This window comes from Gossypium raimondii, chromosome 11 (assembly GCF_025698545.1).
Source record: "Gossypium raimondii isolate GPD5lz chromosome 11, ASM2569854v1, whole genome shotgun sequence".
Taxonomy (NCBI): Eukaryota; Viridiplantae; Streptophyta; class Magnoliopsida; order Malvales; family Malvaceae; genus Gossypium; species Gossypium raimondii.
The window spans coordinates 48,687,884-48,708,283 of NC_068575.1; the positions used below are offsets into that span (position 1 = coordinate 48,687,884).

A 20,400-nucleotide genomic window follows, 5' to 3' on the forward strand; every position below is an offset into this window, starting at 1 on the left:
TTAAAATTGTTTATTGTTTAATTATATATAATTAATAATATTATTATTGTTTATATTTTTATTTATAATATATTATTCATAGATATGTTTGATTATTTTAGATCTATGAAAACAAAAATATGTTTATTTATAGTTTATTTATTTATTAGTCGTGAGCAATTTTTTATTGTTTGCAAATATGTTTAATTATATCTTAATGAAAATGTTCATGACCATCTTCATTTAACTCATACTTGTGAATGTGAGTATAATTATTTTTAAAGGAATGAACACAAACACAATTTTGAAATTTTTAAGAAATACGAATCAACTTAAAAATAAATAAATGAACATGAGTAGAGACCTATTCATTGAAGCTCAGTTCGTTTGTAGCCCTAGATCCTATGGAACATTCTTACTATAATTTTTAACTATGTTTGATAAAAATGAAAAGAATTTAAGTGTTGAAAATAATTATTAAAAATTAAGGGTTAAATTTAAATTATAAAATTTGTTTGGTATATCACTTGAAATTCAATATGTGTAATTAGATTGTTTGATAAATGATAAAATAATCATAAAAAATAAAAAATTGAATTTATTTTCTATTAAATGATAAAGTAAGTTCCATCTACTTATTATTTTTCACACTTTTTTCTATATATATATATATAAAGAAGCTGTATCTAGTTAGTAGTTGTGATGGTGGATTTTGTTTCAACACTTTAGGGACTAAATTCCTTGCAATCTGATCTATTTTGCTATTATTCCCAAGATAAAATATATACCTACATATTACATATAATAATGCATATTTTTTTCTATTTTAAATTCCTTTTCTAAATTTTAACATTTTTTTCGAATTATTTTTGAATGTAGTGAATTTAACCTGTCAAAGAAGCATATATATTGATCACAACCTAGTATATATGTTTAAGCCATAGATTCAAAATTAAGTAAAGAAAGGAGATTAGACAAGACAAAATAAAAATAAAAATAGTGTGTGTATATGTTTGAGTAAAAGATATAAATTTAGAGAATAGAATAGAATAAAAAAAATAGAGGGTGGCAAAAATATAAAATATATGTGCTTTCAATTTTCTTAATTGACATATTTGAGAGAAATTTTAGATTAAGTTCACGGGACTTGATTTAAAAATATACTCATTTGTAAAATGAAAAAAAAAAGAAGAATGTAAATTTGTTTTTGCATTTTAATCAATGTAAAATTAATTTTATCTCATATAATTATTATATATAATGTAGTTAAATTGCTCTAACAACGTTCCACCCTTAACCATGTTGGGTCTTCAGACTTACCTTCATGTACAATGCTTAACTTGTTTTTAAACAGATTTGTTATATTCATGCTGAGTCTCCCCAGCAATCAACGGCGCAAATCATTAGGTCCAGGCATGGCCAAAGATCCCTACCAAACTATGAAACTCACCACCTCGGTGTGTGAGACATTCCTTCCATCATCAAATCCCATAAATTATGTGTTGTTTCCCATTCCCTTCTCCCAAAGGAGAAAAAGAAAATTCAGTCAGAAACCCGTTAAGGCGCTGGTTTATAACCTTACTCATAGTTAAATGCAGGAGGGAGCAACTTCGGATCATCCACATCCTCTCCTATGATTAATGATCGTCTAATTGGTGAACATGTGGAGGGGTATAATATGAGATTATTACAAACAAAAAACTATAACATCAAAACTCAGTTTCAAATCCTCCATTTCAGTATTTCATGAAGAAAGCAGACTATTTCAATGTTTCACACTACTGCCTCACGTACAATCTGACTCAAAACACAAACTCAATAATGGAAGACGAGAAAACAAGGCATACTCTGCCACAACCGTTACAGAACCCAAAACCTAGCCTCACATGAGATGCATCACACATTTCTGTTTATATCAAAAAAATACCAAAGCAGCTCTAACTCAAACCTCAAGCCTTGACACAAAAAATACCAAAGCAGCTCTAACTCAAACCTCAAACCTCTAACTCTAATTTTACTTCTTCAAAACAGGCACTCTAGTTAGCTCTAGATAACCAACTTTGTATTTGTGAGGGAATTCACAGATCACCTGCTTCACAACATTTCTTCACCTACAGTATTGCCATTATCTGAAATCAACTTTTAGGTAGCGATTCCTGGATCCAATACAAAATAAGTTTTGCGTAAGAGTAAAGAAACCCAACTCAAGAATATGTTTTTAAAAACACCTTAATTAAAAAATAAAACTGCAATTAAACTCTTGGAAAAAAAGTTCGAGTCCTTAATGATCCCAAACTTTTTTTTTGATTAAGTGTTAATAGAAATCGTCAGCCGACCCATTTGACTGCTAACAATGCTAGTATGACGATTGACATGACAAACGACGTTGATGTGACATGTCACATCAACAAAATTTTTAAAAAAAATTATACTGACGTAACATGTTATTTTAGTAAAAAATTAAAAAATAAAAATTATAAAAAAATATATTTGAAAGTCCAAATTCAATGAATCTAAATATATTGTTATCCAGATTTATTCAAGATGAATGCAAAAAATAAAAAAAAATATATTTTTAAAATTATAAAATTAATAAAAGATTATAAAATTTTAATGTAAAATTCAAAAAATATTAATAATTTATAAATATTTAAAAAATTATAAAAAGTTTCCAAATTTTCGAAAAATCTTAAAAATTATATACATTCATGTTTTTATGACTTGAAACATGAAACTGTTGTGTTTCATATTTTTTTAGTTTAAAGGTTTTTTGAAAATTTAGAAACTTTTTATAATTTTTAGCGTTTATAATTTTTTAAATATTTATGAATTATTAATATTTTTACATATTTAAATTTTTATAATTTTCGTAATTTTAATAATTTTAATTTTAAAATATTTTTAAAGTTTTTCACTCAGACAACCTGCATGTACCTATATTCAAATGTATCTGGACAAATAATTTTGTAGATTCATTCTAGATGTATATATATTTTATTAATTTTAAAATATTTTTATAATTTTTAATTTTTTTAACATCAACATGCCACATCAACACATTTATTTTTGTTATTTTTTTTACTGATGTGACATGTCATGTCAACATCGTTAGTGATCAAATCGATCAATTGATGGTTTCCAGAAGAACTTAATTAACTTTTTGGGTCATTAAAGGCTCAATAGAATGAATTTTTTTCTTAAGGATTTAATTGTATTTTTATCTTTTTTTCTAAGGACATTTTTCACCTTAATCCTTTTAAAAACTATTTGAGAAACATGTTTTGTTAATTTCTAAGTAACAAAGATAGTATTAAAGCATCACAAGTGCATCAGAGATCTCAAACTTAAATTATGATGGAACTAACAATGGTTTCCACTTGCCAGTTGGTGAAGCTCATTTATTGCAATGATACACATCAGAAGGCAATCTAATAATGAAACTCTGCACATAATAAACCAATAATAGACTTTGAGCCTATGACCCTTTTCATTAGCCAACAAGCAAATTCTTGTAGAATTCCTGCTTATCAAAAAGATCCAATTCTAAAAGAACTTCAGAATTGCCAACCCACTTTTTCAATAATACGCTTGATTCTATTCCTGGATAAGATTCTCAAGTAGTTTCTTCCATAGATGATCATGAAAGAATCTCTCTTTCCCTTTCTTTTCAAAACCAAATGTCAAAATAATCCTCTCTTTCCCCCCCCCCCCCTTCTTTTGTATCCAAGGGGTTCAATCCTTCAAATCTAAAAATCTCCAATTGTTGCTGAAAGCCAAAAGTGAAACTTTAGAACATTCCACCTCTGTGCAAGTATGGTTTACATTTTGGCTCCTCTAATGATCATCCCAAATATCAATCTACTTCTTCAGTCTAATCATATTATTTTTAGCTCATTTAAATTGTCATTCAAAGTAAATTACAGGGCTAGCAAATATGCATTGATGTCCTACATCAACTGATAACTTTCATTCTACTTTTGTTAATACAAATTTCATAATTAATATGTGTAAAGTAAAATCAAACCAGCCAATCCTCCACAATATGAACAAAGTGCAAATTCAAGTTGCACCCAAATACAGGTAACAATAATGATAATAATAATAATAATAATAATTGGTTTGATGTTTTTCTAGTGGCTACCTAGCATCTTTTGGGTGTTTTACAACATTTGTGAAGACGAGTTTTCTAAGAGACATAAGGCTACTTCACAGCGCTGGAACCTTCAAAACAATGCAATGAAAAAAATTTCACCTTAATGAAACAAATGATAATGTATATTTAGGTTTCTCTTAATAAGTAATAATGCATTATTAATTGCTTGTTAGCCCAAGTCTTCCCCAATGCTAATTCTTTTAAAAGAGTACGGCAACAATTAAGCTTTCGATGGATGTCCTTATCCTAAATTTGACAGGGCAGCTCTATTTCTAACAAAGCACACCTTTTATACTCCAAGTAAAATGTATTCTTCTTCTTACGAATTAAAAGCATGGGTTCTAAACAAATATAACTAGAACAAACAGAAAAGATACTAGACTAAGGCATCCCCTTATTTGTCTTCTACCTTTTGAAAAGATATTAGTTCGAGTATATTATACAATGGTTAGATACAAACTAATGCTTTTTTTACAACAAAATATACTGTACCTGGCTCTCTTACTAGTAACTCCCACGTTTTTGTGACCTTAAATTAAAAAAATGAGGAAGCGAGGAGTAATAAAAGAGTCCCATAAGCAAATTATGGGGTCTCACTGAAAAAAAAATAAGACTAGATACTAGTGACAAGTCAGGAAAACAGAGTGATACACCTCTGTCAATATCAAAAGAAAATTGGTTGAAGTTCATGATCCATGTCATATCAGAAAATACAATGCTAAACCACACTAATGCAAGGCCCAAACTCAACTCATTCCTATTTTCCATTCAATTTCTGACATCCTTCTTTAAGCACTTCATCAATTTTATGTTTACAAACCCTACAACACCATAATCAAGAGGAAAGATTGTAAAATGGTTATTAGACCACCAAATCTGGTTAGAATGAAAAGACAAACAAAGTTTTAGGGTAAATTACAAGAGAAGAGAGCAAAGGTAGCACTTAAAGGCATGTGAAAGTTTAAAGGAGAGAAGTAATTTTCCAAGGCAATCATGTAATTGTTAAGATTATATTAAAGTTAAGATTTGTAGGTGCCATGAAAAATGAATGTGACAGAAACATAGAACTCTTGCAACCCGTTATCAGGGAATCGTATCTATGTGTGTTAGTTTGTATGGACTGATGTGAACGTTACATATTTTTTCAAATTGCTTAGGCAAAACCCGAACAAGTGTTTGACTTTTGAAGGTAATAGCATGCAATCACTACAAAATGTCTGTCCAAAATAATAAATTGACATATTCACAATAATCGTATCTATAAATCAAATATCAAAGTGCAACTATTATGGAACTTCCACTTAGAATATACCAGAACTTAATATGCTCAAGCAAAGGTCAAACTGAAATGTCTAGTGAAGAAGTTTGTAAATCATTAATATGCTTTAAACCTTAAAAAGACTGAGGAGATATCAAGGAATGAATGATTGATCACAATTCAAGTAATGTCAGGGCTAGAAGATCATAAAAACATAAGATAACCAATAAGCTGCTGAAAAGACTAGGAATGGTGTGGGACAAGTTAGAAGGACAAGAAAACTGAAGAGGTGAAAAAGAGATATACAAATAGGAGGGAAAGAGACTCACATGGAAGAATGAGTAGAGAGAGAATGTAATTCAACAACTGAATATCTAAACAATGCACCAACACAAACTCTTTAAGAACATTATAAATTTAAGCGCATATAGTTTAATACCTGTAAATCCTCACATACATACAAAATAATGAAAATAAAGCTAAAAGTGAAACTAATTTTAGGAAAAAGTTGTGCATTCAAAACCCTCGAACCAGGGGCTTAGAAATGGAAAACACTAAGTAATTGACAGCCAAAAATAACCAACTCAACTTGTCCAAGGACAAACACTTTAACAACAGAACTGCTAAACAATAAGATAGGTCAGAAGTGTTCAAGTTTGTTTATGCTATTGTTACTTTAAGATAAGTATCTTTGTAAAAGCCAACAATTATTTTCATTGACCAATATTAATATCATACCTTAAATTTTTAGTAGCATTCCTGACTCAACAGAAAACTTTGTTATCTTTTTCTTCCGTCCTTGGAGATTCAATTTATCAAAAGTTACCAAATTATTCAGAGACGTCACATGAACTGTCAATTGTAGATGATATACACATTTAATATACACAACTACACTCAATTAATTAATGAATGAATCATATGGTCATTATGTACAGAAAGTTGTATATCAATCTTGACAGAGAAAGTTCTTCTAAAACTAGCAAGCACATCATGCAGCTACTAAGAAATGAAAGATCATATCACTAAGAGGAATGGTGTTGCCAAATTTAAGACCTAACCCAAATATTAGCTAGAAGTGTCCTCATACGAAAATATTTTCTTTCGTTCTGCTTCTGAAACACTTAAAAAAGATTGTGCTACTAAACTCCTATTAATATCAATACTGATTCTTTAAAACATTTACAAGGAATTTTTCTCAAGCTGAAAATTATTTATAGAGAGATTTTAGATGCTAAATATGAAGTCTTACCTCTATTTGATTGTCTCCTATTAACGCTATAACCACCAACATACCCAGGAGAACTTTTACCCGAAACATCAGAAGCGGCACTACCAAGTACATACCCAAAGGAACCAGAATCATCTTGCTCAGATGTTGATGATCTCCAAGTGGTATCCCCATAAATTGAAGCACCACCATAAATATCTGCAAAGGCTCCATCATAACCACCATTTGATGCTACATATGATGATGTTGGCGCCACATTGGTCCCACTGTTTCTCCCATACCCTGCAGTCCCCAACCCAAAGCTATTATCACCAGTTCCATAGGCAAAATTCGCACTATTGCTAGAAACATGATTCCCTCCAACTTGACTAGAAATTGCAGAAGAACCCCAGTTAATTCCACTATTTCCAAAGGAACTTCCTCCTATACTACCACTTCCAGATCCCATATATGCACCAGAACTAGCAGCATTTGTGTTATAATTGAGCCCCCCATTTCCCCAAAGATTACGGGTCACTGAGCTGAAAAAGGAAGTATTACCTCCAGCAGTCCCATCACATCCAATAGGACTACCAAATCTATTGGTATTGCCAATATAGTAAGGGCTCAATCCCCGCCCATAGTTCATATTACTAGTAAAGTTTGCATTATTTCCAAAACTTGGGTTCAACCCTGGCTCAAAGTTCATGCCCATTCCATAACCAGAACCGAAAGGAGGAAACACACTTCGACCACCAGCAATTGGACTAAATCTACCATCCATCCTAAGTCCATAGCCACCAACACTACTTGGAGTATATCCCTGAGTGTAGCCATTAAGAAAGCTGTTGACTCTATTCAGACCATAGTTATACCCACTAAGGGGACTACGACTGGGGCCAGGAGATAACTCTTTGGGAACTGCCCGTTTAACCTCAACCATTTTACCATTCAGTTCATGGAAATTTTTTAGCAACACTTTTTCCACCGCCTCCTCTAAATCATAAGTGATGAATCCAAAACCCCTAGGCCTTTGGGTGTTGTGATCATACATCACTACAACATCTGTGATATTTCCAAACTGATCAAAGTACTTCTTAAAGTCGCTCTCTGTGACTGTAGATGCTAAACCACCAACAAAAATCTTTTTTGTGCGACCTGGACCAGGTGAACCATGGGTGCTACTGGTGCTTCTACTCATAATGTTCTGGTCATCCCTAGGAACTGCCTTTTTTGCTTCCACCTGAGCACAGGTAACTAAATGATGAAAATAAATCTTAAACAGCTCAAATTCTTTCAGCTAAAAATAAGTAATTATACCAAATTAAGAGAACTACAAACATAACCAATAGCAATCGCAAAGAAAAAGATAAAAAAAGAGGAAGCACAATTACTCTTGGCTCAATTTTGAAATTTAGTTGGACTCAGAACCGGAATTTTACGAATTCCTGCAATTAGATATCTGGTTCATAACACCAATAAGGAATTGAACCTTCACTTCTTGCTTCAATAAGCTAATAGCACCAATGAATAGTACATTGCACAACATTAATCTAAAAAGTAGTGCTTAAAGATCAACAACTTACCATCCTACCATCGATGTTGTGTTTCTCCAATATAACTCTCTCAGCAACAGCTGGGTCAGAGAAAACAACGAAACCAAAACCACGGGCACGCCCTGTGGTCCGATCCTTCATGATCACTGCCTCGACCACTTCACCAAAGGTACTGAAATACTCCTTGAGACGCTCTTCATTGGTGTCCCAAGATATCCCACCAATAAATAGCTTACCATTCCCAGACATCGTTTTCTGCAATATAGAACTAGTTCTGTCATTACAAAGTCCAAACTATCCGCAAATGCAAATCAAATGCTAACTTTAACATAAAAGGCCAAATTCAATACTGGATCCAAAGTAATCCATGAAAATTGCATTGCAACAACAAGGACCAATCAAAAACCAATAGCATACCATTCCTTCTTGGAAAATCAAATTAATAATGAAGAATCAAAATTACGCATTTTATTGACTAAAGCCATCCAATCACAATAATGCAGATACCATTCACTACCTTTTATTTTAACAACAAAAAGTGTAATTCGACACAGAATGAAAATTTTCTCTCTGATTCAAAATTTAGAAACAAACAGATCCTTCCACGATCAATCAATCGACCAACCCAGAATTTAACTTCACCTGGAATCTAGAAATGAGAGGGCCAAAAAAAAAACCAGATGGACGATCAATCAGAAACTTGATATAGTTTTATATATTCATTGGAAATTTAAGCAAAACATCGAAAATCCAAACCCAGATTCGTCACAAAAAAAAAAAAAAGAAACCCACCAATCAAATGAAACTCAAGTGCCAAAACTTGCAAAAATCTATGATCTGAGAGGAGGCTTGATAAGAATAAGAATAGAGGAGGTTAATTTCATCCCCTTTCTTCTCTTCTATTTTCCTTGCCCCCTTCAAATAATATGTTCTCTTGTCGATTGTGTCCTTTCTTACAAAAAAATCTAATCCATTTTTTTCTTTGCAACCCAGAATTCAAATTTAGTAATTGTACAAATTTATATTCAACCAATAAAAAATAGAAAAAATACAACTTTAGGGAGAAAGAGAAAAATGGAAGCTTTGCAAAGATTCCTGTGAGGAATATATATAGCGAAATACAGATTGATTTTCTTTTCTATTTTTATTTTTGTATATTTTACAAATTTTCTAGGAATTTTTTTTACCTAAAATTTGGCAAGAGGAGAGTTGCTTGTCCACCTCCTTTTATACTTATTGGCGATGTTTTACTCTATGCCGCATCTTCATACCCCTTGATGGTTCTCCTTTGCATGCATGAAAGTTTCCAACCCTATGCACTTTCACTGTGATATTGTGGCGTAGTTTCTAATAAATCAAACCCTCTGATCTTCATCATATCTTTTTTCATTTCTTTCGTCAATGGAATTTAGTAGAGACCGTTGATATGTTTGATTGACTCTGATTTTGGTGAAGTCCTTAGCCTAACAGTTTTACTATTTTCTTATGAAATTAACACTTAACACATTTTTCATTTTAATCTTATGTCTCTAGTCGATTGAGTCTTAATTGAGATTGATATTGTTGTCTAGTGGTGAAGTTAGAAATTTTTTCTAGGGGTCGAATGAAATTTTAATTTTTAATAGTTTATATATTTATAATTTTTAAAGGAATAAATCAATTTTTTATAATTTTAGAGGGGTAAAGTGCAATTTTACTTTAATTAATTTAAAATTTTTAAAAAATTTAAAGAGCCTAAATAGTAATTTTTCATTTCCGCCCCACTTAGATTCGCCTCTGTTATTACCAATGCAAAAGGACGTGGGTTGCAACGTGTGTTCTGCCTCCTTGAATCCTATGAATTTCAATTCACAACTCTTATGGTACCTAAAAAATTTAAAATATATATATAAATTGGTCCACATGGTCTGGGGTAGACCACACGGCCATGTGACCCACACGCCCCTATACACAGCAGTGGGAGAAGAGAACAATACACCTACATAGGCAGAATGGATACACATGGCTTGTCAACACAGTCGTGTGGTATACACGGTTTAGATACACGGGTGAGTCATGGACCGTGTGAATACTGGAGTCAATTTTTCAATTTTCTTTTGACACACATGGTTTAAGTGGATTCACATACCTGACGACATGGCTGTGTGATGCACACGACCTAGGCACATGGGCGAGTCCCAAATCGTGTGAACACTAGAGCAATTTTTAAATGTTTTTAATAGGCCATAAGACCTCAGTGAGATACACACTCGTGTAGCCTACATGACCATGTACCCTTTTTTTTAAAGCTAGATTATTTTATTTTTATTTTCTTTTTGTTTATTTCCTACCCCATTTCACCAAACCCAAACTTTAACCGCCGTTTTATCTTCGCCACAATCATGTTTCCAAAAGTCCCCTGAATTATCTTTATTTTTATTTTATTTTCCATACTTATATGTTTAGTATGCATTTTATTGTTATTTTTTCGACTGTTTTTCTATTTATTTTGTCATCTCTTTATTATTATTTTTGTTTATTTTCTTATTAGTATGCTCGCAATCATGTACCTACGTTTCCAGATTTTACTATTCCAGTTAAATCATCCAAATTTAGGGCAGTTTCAGTTCTCTTCCTCACTTATAATATTTTGCTTATTGTGTTTATATTTGTTTGTACATTGAGGTCAATGTACATATTAAGTGTGGGGAGGATTTTATATGTTAATGCGATACAATCCTTGAATTATTTTCGTGTTTAAGTAATTTTCTCAAACCTAACATTAAAGTTAAATTTTTAAAGTTTGGAGTTTTTATTGAATCTATTTGGGATTAATTTGTGAATTTTTATGCATTGTGTTTTTTTACTTCAAGACACGAGAGAGTCAACATGATAAGTCGTTTTTTAGAAATTATTATTTTAGGTTATTTCCCTAAATTGAAACATTATTTTGAAATTTTAAATTTACAAGTTTAACATCAAAACTATAGTTTTTTGTGAGCTTTTGAGCCTATAGAGCATCTATTATTTCATGCTCATTTTATTTTTGGTTGTGAGTATGTTAACTTGATTTGTCATTTTAGAACTTGCTTCGGTTATGCATGTCGAGACCACATTATTGATTTGATATACTGAAATAATAGAGGAATTTAGGATTTAACCCACTTAACATTTAAATAGCTTACCCATTGAATTAACCTCTGGTAAACCCCGTTGATCCTAACACTTTTTTTTACTTAACAACCATTCATGTTAACTCGTAAACCACACTAATTTGGTAAATCATTCTTTTTAATGGCTCCCTTTTTGTCGAGATTTGATTTGATTAATTGCCTGACTATGCTTTATCATTTGCATTGCTGAATTTTCTCTTTGTTCTAAAAAAACGAAAAAAAAATTTGAGCTTGAATCATTAGTCTCATCTTTTGTATAAAAGCTCATACTCACTTTTCAATTCTTGTTGGTGTAAATTCTTTTAATTCAACAACTGATTTTTTTTTGTTTGGTAACTTATCAACTCGACTCTCGATTGTAACTAACTTTTATGACATTTTTTTCACCCTTAACCTAAGCCCCGTTACAACCTTGTAAAGACTTCTTGATTGGTGTGTTATCTCATTTCTATAATGGTGAAGATTTGATTTTCAAGCAATCTTATGGTATTAACATTTCTTGTTCAAGTGTTGAGTGCACATTACTTGAACCTTAAACACCTTGAGTTCTTTGAGTGAACCTTGGTGAGGGTGTCAATTCTCGTTTAGTTTGAATTTCAGGTAATTGTTGAGATAGGGGAAATACTTATGTTTTTATGCTTTAAAAATTTCTGTTTGGATTACTTGTACTATATAGTGTCATTTTAGTGTAAATTTCCAATGCATGATTATTTATAGATTATCCTAAAACATGATTGTTGAAAACAATAAATCGAGAGAAGTTAACTTGAATGTAGGTTGAGAATTTTGCTTGAGGATAAGCAAATGTTTAAGTGTGGGGATATTTGATAAGTGTTAAAAGTAACATATTTTAACCTCGTTCTTAATACGTTTTTGGATGATTATTCAAAGTTAATTTGAATTTTATACTATTAATCCTTTATATTCATATTTTAATGCTTAATCATTCCACATTTAGGAGAAAAAGGAGCGAAAACCAGAGAGTTGGAGTAAGTTGTAGGAGCCACACGGGCTGAATCATCCCACACGATTAGACCACATACCCGTGTGATCCACATGGGTGTGTGGTAGGCCGTGTCGGTTTTGTGAAATTGTGCACCGAACAATAGAGAATCACAAATTTTAGGTTTTTCGAGCCTTCTAAGACGTATATATGACAAAAATAAGGATATAGGAGAGAGCCGACATAAAATATTCAAGAAACACATTTGAAGCAAATTTTCGTCAAGATTGAAAAATTTCAATTGATTTTTTAGAAAGTTATCATGAGTTTCTTTATTTCTTTCAGTTATACTATATCTTGGATATTTTTATTTTCAAGCATGAACTAATTTTCTAAATACCTAGGGGAGATGAACCCTATGATGGATTCTGTCATTTGATTTTTATTTTATGCAATAAATATTGAGTTTCTTGTTCTTAATTATATGTGGTTAATTCTTAGTTTGATATTTCTATATTATTGATCCATGTTTGATGTGTTTAAACCGATAGTTGAATAAATCCTGTTTAAGAGTATATCTTGATTGTAGTCGTAAACCAACTAAAATTTCGATAAAGGCAAGTGCACCTATCAATTAATAGTATAGCTACGGTGAGCAAAAATATCGTTCCCACAAAGACTAAAACTACTTGTAATTATTGTCTTTCTATTATTTAACCGACAAATTGGAGTGATTGATTGAAAACTAAAATTAACTAATTAAATTAACTAAAGAACAAAACAAAGAACAAAGTAGGAAAATTACCGATTAACAACCAAGAAGCAAAATAATACCTAGGAAAGAATTCACCTAGACTTCATCTGTCATTATCAATCTAAATTACGCAATTTCTTCACTTAGTATCTTGATCCGTAGAAATTCCTAAATTATTTTAACATCTCTCTTCAAGGCTAAGAGCAATTGACTCTAGATTGATTAATTGAAATTTCTTTCTAATTAAAACCCCTATTATCGCATTAACTCGATATATGGATCTCCTTATTAGATTTGACTCTAATCCGTTAGATTTATGTCGTCCTATTTTTAGGATAGCATGCAACTCCATTCAATTACGCTAGATCTGCTCTTAAATAGGGTCTATTCCTCTTCTGATTTAAGCACATCAAACATGGCTTAATAGTTTAGAAATATCAAACCAAGAATTAAAAACACATAATTGAGAACCAGATCTAAGTATTTATTACGTAAAAATAAAAATCAAATAACAGAATCCATCTTAGGGTGCAATCCTAGGTATTTAGAAAATTAGTTCATGATAGCAAATAAAAACATCTCAAAGACGGTATAACCACAAGAAACCAAGAAACTCATAATAAACTTCAAAGAAATCAAAATGAGATCTTCAATCTTGATGAAAATATGCTTCAGAGTCGGCTTCACTTGTGTGTTTTCGAGTTGTTTTCTTGAGTATTCTATGACGGCCCTTTCTCCTCTTCTTATATTTGGTATATATAGGTCTTAGAATGCCCGAAAAATCTAAAAATTACGTTTTTCACATTTTCGAAATGCAGTTCGTGATTTCCACATGGTCTAGCACACACTCGTGTGGCTCACACAATCGTCTATCCAACTCGTTTGGAATGGCCCAGCCCGTGTGGCTCTTGACACTTGCTCAGATTTTCTGATTTTTGCTCGTTTTTTGCTCCTTTTACTCCCAAATGCTCTCCTAAGTATAGAAACATGAATTTGAAATATTAGAAGCATAAAATTCACCATTTTAAATCGAATAATCTACCAAAAACCGCATTAAGAATGAGGCTAAAATATGTTACTTTTGGCATTTATCAATTTTGCTTAATTGAGTAGAGTTGCATGTAATCCTAGAAATAAGACGACATAAATCTACTGATGAATTATAGTAAAATCTAATAGGGGAATTCATAGCACGAGTTAATGCGATAATAAGGGTTTTAATTAGAAAGAAATTTCAATTAATCAAACTAGATTCAGTTGCTCTTATGCTCGAAAGAGATATTAGCATAATTTAAGGATTTATACGGATAAGGATATTAAGTAAATAAATTCCGTAATTTAGATTGGTAGTGGTAGATAAAACCTAAGTGAATTTTTTCCCGGGTATTGTTTCATTTCTTGGTTATTAATCGATTAGTTTGTTTTGTTATTTGTCGTGTTCGTTAGTTAATTAATTTACTTAATTTTAGTTTTTTTATCACTCAAATTATTCGGTTAAATAATAAAAAGACGATAATTAATATTAGTTTTAGTCTTGGTGGAAATGATATCTGTATTCACCAAAACTACACTATTAATTTATAGATGCACTTGTGTTGTTCTAAATTTTTAGTTTCTTCATCTTTTGTAGCAATCAAACAAAGTAAACTCCTTGAATCATCACGTGTTTAAGAAAACAAGCAAAATAGTTTTTTTTTTTTGTATTAATATAGAAAAGTTGTAACGGTTATGCAGGAGGAGAAAATGGGGCATGACGCAAGAGTGTTCAGGACATTGCAAGGCTATAGTCGAAAGGGTAGTAGAGCGAATTCGCCGTGAGACAGAACAATGGTCCCAGATGAGATGGAAGAGCTGCATGCATCTCGTGATTCTTGGGAAGATGGAGCACTTGATTCTACCTATCAGACTTTGAATTTGGCATCATGGTTTCCTTTTCACGAGGAAATATGTTTCGCTTATTCGATTTGGAATGAAAATGTAAGCTCCATGCATTTTGTTTGACTCACCTGCATGCTTGAATTGATGTTATGTATGTTTATATATGTGTGTTAGATTATATGATATGCTAATGTTTATGTTACATATACAGTATTGAATCAATGTTGAATATGCGTATCTGTAGCCTTTATAAACCCACAACTAATACACAATGCTATCGATAATGCAATGAAGATGATGGCATTTTCCAAAGCCTCCAACAAGGTATTTTTTTTGGACAATATAACATTTCATTTGCAAATAAATCTTCCCATTGCATTTTGGGTCTCTAATAATAATTAAATAATTAGTTAGTATTTATATAAAAAAAATTTGGCTAATTAATCATTAAATCATTAATTAATGTTTACAGATATCCATTAATGAAACAATTGTTAGTTAAATCTCGTTTTAGATTAGAGAAAATAAAGCATTTCCAATTATTATTGTTTATTGTTTATTGATTTATAACTAATACTCAAATTTAGTTCTTAAATATTTATAAAAACCCTAAAAACCTCCCTGCTCCCAAGAGTGCTTTGCGCTGAGTCCTAGAGAAAGCAGTATCTTCTGCGGCTTGGGATGGAGGAAAGCGGTGGTGATGATAGAGAGGGGAGGGATGAGATCTCTCTCCTAGCAGAAGAACTCATTCAATTATCAGTCAAAGCGTCGATGGTGGAACCAAATTCTAAACCAACGTTGACTTGCACGGTTTGGACTGGAAAGCTTTACAACCCAGAAAGCTTTAGGGCACAAATGAAAAGTATATGGAAGACAAGGAAAAAATTTGAGATCCAGCGGGTGGGACAGAATTTGTTCCTGATAGTTTTTTGATTTAGAAGAAGATTTAGAGCTGATTATGGAGGGGAGACCATGGCTTTTCCGGAAAAATATTATTTTGTTTAATAGGCTAAATCAGGCGATGGAAAGAGATTTGATTAGTCTTACCTCATCACCGTTTTGGATGAAAATTGATTCAATTTTACCAGAGTTTGATAAGAAGGATCTCTTGCATGCAGTTGGAGTTACGTTTGGGGGGGTCCTCAGATCTGAAATTACCGATGTTAGTTGTCGGCTCAGAATCAACTTGGATGTTCGAAAACCATTACGTCGAGGTATTTTTGTCTCAAGTACTAATATTAATAAAACATGGGTCCCTTTTAAGTATGAGAACTTGCCGATATTTTGTTTTGAATGTGGAAGAATGGGGCATGGAATAACAGATTGCACTCAAAATATACCTGCAAGGAAAAGCAAAATCAGTATTGATCCACCTTATACGTTGGCTTTAAAAGCTGAATCAAAATTAGTTGGTAAGGAAAGTATGAAATTTCATGCTATGATGAAGAAGGTGGGGGTTCAAAGTTCTTATACAGGAGACAAACTAGGGATGGTAGAAGGTTCTAGAGAAAGAGAAGGTGAATATAATGAGTTTCGGGGAGTACAGGAAATTTCGGAATTGATGGTAGGGGAGGGGAAACTAAACGAACAGGTATTATATAGGTCAATGGGGGATGAGATGAAAGATAGCAGTATGGCATCTGAGTGTAAAAGTGTCAACCACGAGAAGAAAAAGAGCTGGAAAAGAATAAAACCAGGGGCCACAGTGTTACATTCTAAGATTGAGAATAGCATGAGGAAGAGGAAATTCCCAGAAGCAGATCTTGTTAGTAGTGAAAAGGTTAGTAGTGAGATGGACGGCACTAAAAGATTAAAATATGACAATATCGATGGCAGTGGTTTGGAGTTTTTAGAAGAAATGGTAGATAGTTCTGAGCAATCTGAAACACAAAATTTACTGAGATCGGCGGCTGCCAAGAGGCAAGCCGACCGGACGCAATGAAAACTGTTAGCTGTAATGTTCGTGGATTGGAGAGTTCACGGGCAGTAAGGAGGCTGTGTTTTTTCCTAAAACAACACAATCCCCAGTTGGTCTTCTTAATGGAGACAAAGTTGGACAATCAGCGGATGGAAAAAGTTTGGAGAAGATGTGGTTTTCCTAATGGAACTGTTATTGCAGCAGAGGGTTCGCGAAGAATGGAAAGGAGATATCGAAATAAGCTTACAGAGTTATTCTACGAATCATGTTGATGTTATGGTTAAAGAAGGTACTAATGAAGAAGAGTGGAGATATAAGTTCTATGGTTCGCCCTATGATAATAATAAGAGTGATACGTGGAATCTATTAAAGAAGTTGGGGCAGAATAGGAATCATCCATGGTTGGTATGTGGTGATTTTAATGAGATATAAAATTCGTATGAAAAATGTGGGGGTGTACCTAGGGAGGAGAGTAGAATGGAGGCTTTTAGAGAAGTTTTAGAAGAATGCCTATTAGAAGATTTGGGATATTCGGGTGTCTGGTTCACTTGGGAAAGGGGAAATTTGCCGAAGACAAATATTAGAGAAAGACTTGACAGGGGTGTTGCAAATGACAAGTGGAGGCAGTTATTCCCAATGGGTAATATTGAGAACCTAACATACTCAATGTCTGATCATTGCCCACTTCTTATAAATACAAATGGTTAAAATTTTTTTAAAGGCAATTCAAAATTCAAATTCGAAGCGTGGCGGCTCATGGAGGAAACGATTGAGGAAGTTGTTAAAAATTCTTGGGACTCAGGAAGAGGCACAGTTGCTGAAAAGTTAGAAAGATTACAAGCAGCCTTAAAGACATGGGCAAAATCAATTAAAGAACAGCGAGAGGACCTGAAGAAAAGGCTTACAAAGCAACTTGATATGTTGATGGAGCAAGAAAGGACTGACGATACAATGGCAAGAATTCTTGATACTAAAATCCACTTGACATGGAGATTGATAAAGACGAAGTTTACTAGGAACAAAGGGCAAGGGCAAATTGGCTGAAGGTAGGGGATAAAAATTCGGCTTTTTTTCACAGGTTCACCACTCGTCGAAGGAAAATTAATACCATATCAAAATTGGAGCTGGAGTTAATGAAGCTAGTGAGATAAATGAAGCTGCTACTGTGTACTTTCAAAAGTTATTTACGTCAAGTGGAATCAGAGATCCTTCTCATCTTCTCACGGGCATTAAAAAAATATTCCGGATGGAATTAACAGAGTTTTGATGTCAAAATACAGTAGAAGAAGTCTTTGAGGCTTTGAGAGGAATGGGTCCCACTAAAGCACCAGGACATGACGGTTTTCCAGCAATTTTCTTTCAGAAGTTTTGGCAGATTGTAGGTATGGAAATTACTAACTTTTGTTTGGGAATTTTAAATAAGGGTGAAAATTTTGGACCTTTAATCAAACAGAGATTGTATTGATTCCAAAAATTCCTAACCCTACTAGCCTGGCTAACTTCGGGCCTATTAGCTTGTGCTCCGTTTTTTATAAAATGGTGGCGAAAACAATTGCAAATCGATTACAAATAGGTATTGGCAGATGTATTGATGCGACTCAAAGCGCATTCATCCCAGGAAGGCTTATTACAGACAATGTGCTTTTGACTTGTGAGATTTTGCATGCATTTTGACAAAAACGAAAAGGGAAAAAAGGTTATATGGCAGTAAAGCTGGATATGAGTAAGGCTTATGACAGGGTTGAATAGGGTTATATAAAAGAAGTCATGCTAAAAATGGGTTTTGCAAAGGAATGGGTGGAGCTGGTAATGAAATGTATATCTACAACTTCCTATGTAGTCAACACAAATGGTGGAGGTGGGCGAAGCTTTCAGCCAACAAGAGGTTTGAGACAGGGAGGAATTATCATCGTTGATGAGACTAGCAATGAAAGATGAAATGATAAAAGGAGCAAAGGCAAGTAGAAGAGGCCCAGAAACTTCACATCTACTTTTTGCAAATGATTGTATTTTGTTCGGGGAAGCATCAGACAAAGGGGCAAAGGTACTCAAAGAAATACTGAAGGAGTATGGAAAAGGTTCTGGCCAGTGTGTAAATTTCAATAAATCTACGGTTTTTTTTAGCACGAATACTACAGAAGAAGATTAGAAAGAAGTCTCGGCAATTTTGGGGGTAAGAATTTAAACAAATATGGAAAGATATCTAGGTCTCCCGAATATGGTTGGCAGACGGAAAAATAATCATTCTAGTATCTCAAAGAGAAAGTGCACAGCAGAATCGAAGGATGGAGCACCAGAATGTTATCGCAAGGGGGCAAGGAAGTTTTTCTTAAGGCGGTATTGCAGGCTATTCCAACCTATGCTATGTCTTGCTTTTTATTACCAATGTCTTTATGCAGAGATATAGTTAGCATTTTTGCTAAATTCTGGTGGCAAAAAGCCCATGGGAGAAGAGGTATTCATTGGTGTCAGTGGAAGTATTTGTGTCCATCAAAAGAAACTGGTGGTTTGGGCTTTAGGGGTATGGCTAAATTTAACATCTCACTCTTAGCTAAGCAAGGATGGAGAATCTTAAGTAACCCAGATTCCTTATTAGCTCAAGTTTGAGCCAAGTATTTCCCGAATGTTAATTTCTTAGATTCTCGTTTGGGGTGTAATGCTTCATATACATGGAAAAGTATGTGGGCTACGAAGGGCATTTTAGAGGAAGGGCTGTGCTGGAAGGTAGGAAAGGGAACGCATATTTCAGTCGATAACGATTCTTGGATTCCAGATGTGAATAAGAGCAGGTTATTAGATTTAAACTTGAATTTGAATGATGTTAAAGTTGCAGATCTAATAAACCAAAATAATAGAACCATGGAATAGAGAGTTGATTTTTTCTACCTTTCCGGAGGATGTTGCTGAGAAGATTATTTGCATCCCGTTGGCAGAGATACCTCACGATGATTTTTAGGTCTGGAATGCAGAGGCGACGGGCGAATTCACAGTGCGAAGCGCCTATAAACTATTACAGAGTATTGCAGATGGTCCTAGAGCTTACGCTTTACAATATGGCTATGAGGAATTTTACAAAAAAATTGTGGATTCTTAACCTCCCCTCAAAAATCAAAATTACAATATGGAAGATATCATGGAATTTTCTTGCTACACGAGTTAACCTGCTTCAGAAAAAGCTAACTAATACATCAGTACGCCCCCGTTGTGGAGCTAGATCGGAGAACATGAATCATCTCTTTCGGGAATGTCCTATATCAATTTCAGTATGGAAGGAATTATCATGCAAAGTTTTTTTACACGAAAGTCAGATGGAGTTCACACAGTGGCTAACCTGGGTAGTTGCGAAGAATTCAGCAACACAGTGTAGGACATTTTGCTGTGCATTATGGGCAATCTGGGGTGATAGGAATGATAGAGTGCACAAAAAAGTGAGTAATTCGGGAAAAGCTTTAGGCAGATTTGTTAACAGTTACATAGCAGAGTTGAATGAGATCGACACGAATAAGTCACAATCCTCTATAATAATTAGGAAATGGAGAAAGCCACCTGACCAGTTCGTGACGATTAATTTTGATGCAGCCTATGATGGAAAGGGTAAT

At 33.2% G+C, this 20,400-nt stretch overlaps 1 protein-coding gene across 5 annotated transcripts; it reads right to left on the reverse strand.

Moving 5' to 3' along the window:
* Nucleotides 1-1,695: 1,695 nt before the first annotated feature.
* Nucleotides 1,696-9,244, reverse strand: LOC105803428 (heterogeneous nuclear ribonucleoprotein 1). 5 transcript variants are annotated; one of them, XM_052623333.1, is made up of 5 exons: nt 8,949-9,243; nt 8,674-8,805; nt 8,187-8,411; nt 6,643-7,843; nt 1,696-2,135 (listed from the first exon to the last, which is right to left on the reverse strand). In XM_052623333.1, exons 3-5 carry the CDS (start codon nt 8,403-8,405, stop codon nt 2,122-2,124), a joined length of 1,434 nt encoding a protein of 477 aa, XP_052479293.1. In that variant the 5' UTR covers nt 8,406-8,411; nt 8,674-8,805; nt 8,949-9,243; the 3' UTR covers nt 1,696-2,121. The 5 variants fall into 5 exon arrangements, with proteins under 5 accessions (XP_052479293.1, XP_012491071.1, XP_052479290.1 ...); XM_012635617.2 differs by lacking the exon at nt 1,696-2,135 and adding an exon at nt 3,713-4,200; XM_052623330.1 differs by lacking the exon at nt 1,696-2,135 and adding an exon at nt 4,255-4,953 and having other exon boundaries at nt 8,949-9,244.
* Between the last annotated feature and the right edge of the window lie 11,156 nt (nt 9,245-20,400).